Source organism: Nicotiana tomentosiformis, chromosome 9 (genome assembly GCF_000390325.3).
Source record: "Nicotiana tomentosiformis chromosome 9, ASM39032v3, whole genome shotgun sequence".
Lineage (NCBI taxonomy): Eukaryota > Viridiplantae > Streptophyta > Magnoliopsida > Solanales > Solanaceae > Nicotiana > Nicotiana tomentosiformis.
The window spans coordinates 76,156,968-76,161,433 of NC_090820.1; the positions used below are offsets into that span (position 1 = coordinate 76,156,968).

The window sequence follows — 4,466 nt, forward strand, 5'->3', positions numbered from 1 at the left end:
TCATCAACATAAAAGTCAAACTTTGGTTAACTCTTTCAACTTAAGCCTCTAACTTAAGGACTATGTGTCCCATTTCATTCTGAAACTCACCCGAAACCAAAATTAATTATTCTGGTAAGTAACATAACCATAATATAACATAGAATAGGTAATAAATAAGGGAACGGGGCTAGAATATATAAATTAACCGGCCGGGTCGTTACAGATATGGAGTTTCATCACCAACTAGTTCTTCATCATTTTCTTGAGGCCGAAATGCATCTTTATTTATGTCAAACGATCTCACAACTATCTGAGTACTCAATGGATGTGCTTTATCTATGTAAAATTACTTTAAAACCTTTTCAGTGTAAACATTCCATTTGTCACATGATCACTTTGTAGGCTAAGACAAAATTTTGTCTTACCAAGATTTTTCATTTTAAATTCTTTCTTCAAATACTCTACTTGGGAAGATCTTTAGAAGTGCCAATAATATTCAAGTTATCAATATACAAAGCTATGATAACAAATTCAGATCTAGACCTCTTTATAAAGATACAAGGGCAAATAAGTTTATTTTGTACCCTTCCTTTAGTAAATACTCTCTAAGACGATTTTACCACATTCGCCCTGATTGCTTCAATATTTATAAGGATTTTTGAAACCTTATTGAACAAGTTTCTTAGGAACTTTTATAGGTTGTGACAACATCCATCAGCCGCATATCAAGCTTTTCATGAACTACCAGATTTATAAGATACTAGAAGGTAATTGCATCCACCACAGGAGAAATATCTCCATATAATCAATGTCAAGCCTTTGCAAAAACCCTTGTGCCACAAGTCGTGCTTTATATCTTACAATTTCACCTTTCTTATTTTGTTTTCGCACAAAAGTTAATTTGTACCCCACTGTCTTGACATTTTCAGATGTTCGGACTATTGGTCTAAAAATCTTATGTTTTTAAACTGAATTCAATTTCGCTTGAATTGCGTCTTTTTATTTTGGCTAACTATTTTCCTGTCTACATTAATCGACATATTTTGGTTCAAGATCCTCATTTTGTTACATTACTTCAACTGCAACATTATATGCAAAACTAGTGTCTACAATAATATTTATTTCAGTTCCACCTTTTTCCTTGGAGACATAACTTATTGATATGTCTTGATTTCTATTATTTTTAGGTACTTAGACCTCCCATGAGGTCTTATCAATTGTTATAGCTTGATGATCTTCTTGAGCAATTGACTCTAAATTATGATCGACTTGATCATTGGCTCCTTTTTGTAAGTATTCTTATTCTTGGAAAAGATTTATCTACCACATTTAAGGCATGGCTTAGACTCATTTACATTGTCATACTGGATACAAACTGGAACTGGAGCATTTGCAATTGGAATATACGATTTATAAACCCATGGAAAATTAGTAAATGCATCTAGTAGTTGATTTGAAATATTTTATAAATAAATAATCTTTTGAACCTCTTATTCATATTGATTTATACGAGTATCTATCTCTATCTAAATGAGATAGATATAATGCATTTCAATCTATTTCTTTTGCAACTTTTTCTTTTTTCCTCCTAATGTTGGAAAAATAAATTCATCAAAATAATGATCAACAAATCTGGTTGTAAACAATAGAACCAAATTTCTCACCATCCGATCATTTCCAAATGACCCGATTCCCACATCAACACACGGTGACAACCTCAACCAGCTGCAAACGCTCATGCCTAAACCCAGCAAGTACAACCATACAACGTAACACTTCACACATATGCCCATAACAACATTTTTTATCACAGTAGCTGCCCATAATCAAATCCAGCACCGGAATTAACCTCATATCATCCAGAACCTTGTTTCAAAGCTTCACAACACTGACAACGATGCAATAAACATGAAGACCTCCTAACTATTAGCCTGAAACAACAAGTCACATCTAACACCACCTGGGCACACACCGCGTAAGCTAAAACCCAATAAGCACAATGCGAATATGACTAAATATGAAAAGAGAAACACATGAGAGAACTATCGAACAAGCTCGACAGGCACAACTACCTATCAGTACCATACTACGAATCAATTCCATAAGAGACAATCAAAACCTATGAACTATTCACAAGGATCTCATCCTGATATAACTCAACCGCGTCACGTAGCTCGATTCAAACATATCAAATCACATGAAGACATGAAGTTCTCACCCTCAAATTTGAATCACAAGTAAAATACACATCGTACCAACTGAAAACTTCCACTAACTCAATTCCGCAAAACAAAATCACAACAGGCAACGAACGCCTCATACGGGTAGAGCATCTAAATCACCAATTGTAACAAAACCATCCAAAATTCACATCAAAACCTACCGAAATAAGTAATAGAAAGATCACTTCAAGCCTCACAACTCTAAATAGTAAACAAAACAAAATGATAGACACAGGCTACCACCATAGAATCTCCCAACAGGGGTAAACACATAAGCAGAGTACAAAATAACAAAATTCACCCACATGTGAAGCGTCATAGGAGGACTCACCTCAATAAGTAGAACCGAATCAAGATAAGCGTAGTGCTCCTCTATAAAGTATCGAAACCATACATGTAACGTCACCATCTGGTGCACCGACCGTCGCCATACCATAGAAAATATATCAACGAGTCGGGCCTTTCCTCTAGGGTGACCTCTACCCGCTGTCTGTGCAGGTTGAGTAGCAACTAGAATTGAGCCCCTAGCCTGAGTGCTCTGATGAAATCCGCCTTTCCCAAGTCTGGGACAATCTCTCATGATGTGCCTAGGATCACCACACTCATAGCAACCCTTCTACTAGCGTGGCTGCTCGTACTGAGTCTAAGCCGGATAATTGAAATAACTGTTGTAGGAACCCTGTGCCTGTGGTGCACTAAAAGAACTAACCGGAGCACCACGAGTAGTCTGAAGTCCGAATTGGACTGGCCGACTGGCCGAGCTTCCGCCATGATGGGTCATAGATGAGGAGTAAAATCCACTAAACCCTCCAGAACTCCGAGAACTCTTGGTCTCCTTAGCCTCCCTTTCCTCGCGTCGAACACGCTCTAACATCCTGACAATCTCCACCACCTGCTGAAATAGAGTATCAGTCTGCAACTCTCGAGCCATGCAGAATCTAAGATTATAACCGAGCCCCTCGATGAACCTGCGGACCCGCTCTCTGACTGTATGAACCAAAGTAGGTGCATGAAGGGCTAACTCACTAAACCTGATGGCATAATCTGACACCGTCATGGTTCCCTGAAGCAGCTACTCAAACTCTACATGCCACGCATCCCGGAGGAGGTCGGGAACAAACACCCTTAAGATCATCTCTGAAAAATAAGCCCAAATGGGTGGTGATGCATCGGCTGGTCTACCCTCCACATAAATTTGCCACAACTGATACGCTGCTCCTGACAGCTGAAATATAATAAAAGTAACTCCAGTCACCTTCACAATAATAATGGTACAGAGAATACGGTGAGAATTCTCTATAAATCCATGTACATCCTCGATAGTTGTGCCACTAAAAATAGGTGGACTATATTTCTTGAACCTCTTAGGACTCTTCTGCTTCTCCAATGATGCCCCTGGCCTGACATTAGGATGAACAGAAATAGCAGGGTGTACTGGCAGCATACCTGGAACCTGACTAATGTGAGCCCACTGCTCTAGAGTATTGGCAGTGGGAATCTGAGCACCTCCCCCAATCTGCGAAGTAGCTGGTGAAACGGAGATTAATCCCGACTGAGCCAACGTACCAAACATGCTTAGGAACTGTACTAAAGTCTCTGGCAGTCTGAGGGTAACAAGAGGAGCCTTCGGTGCCTGTCCCCCAACCGGAGCTACTGGCGGCTCCTCAATCGCCACTCTGACAGTTGCTCTAACTACAGCTTGTGCTCTTCTTCGACCTCTACCTCGGCTCCGGCCTCTCGCATCTCTAGCAGTGCACGCGGGTGTCTGCTCAGCTGATCCGATAGCACGCGTCCTCACCATCTATGAGAGAATAGAGATACAAAGGCTCAAACTTAAAAATCAACAAATCCATACGACAGAAATGAAATAAGTGGAGATCTTTCCTAATATTTGTGTAGCCTCTTGAAGATAAATACAGATGTCTCCGCACCGATCCGTAAGACTTTACTAAACCTGCTCGTGACTCGTAAAACCTATGAACTTAGGGCTCTGATACCAAATTGTCATGACCCCCACTTCCCTACGTAGGATGTCATGATGGAACCTAATCTCTAAGATGAGGTAAGCCGATTACTAACAACGATTAAGCGAATAATTAACGATGATAACTTGAAACATAGTTTAATATAAGTGCCGAGACAAAAGCGGAATAAGCTTACGCGGCAATAATCAAAATAACTTCCCAAGACTGGTGATAAAGTGTCATGAACTCTAGTTAAATACATGGAATGATCTCAAGGATTGATATACAATGCTATTCA

General features: G+C 39.6%; 1 protein-coding gene across 1 annotated transcript; it reads right to left on the reverse strand.

Moving 5' to 3' along the window:
* Positions 1–2,847: 2,847 nt before the first annotated feature.
* LOC138899021 (uncharacterized) lies at positions 2,848–3,261 on the reverse strand. Its single transcript, XM_070185133.1, has one exon. It carries the CDS (start codon positions 3,259–3,261, stop codon positions 2,848–2,850), a length of 414 nt encoding a protein of 137 aa, XP_070041234.1.
* Positions 3,262–4,466: the final 1,205 nt, after the last annotated feature.

Bases quoted from the DNA above. Each gene is read 5' to 3' on its own strand.
- LOC138899021 (XM_070185133.1), bottom strand. From the start codon at position 3,261: ATGACGGTGTCAGATTATGCCATCAGGTTTAGTGAGTTAGCCCTTCAT.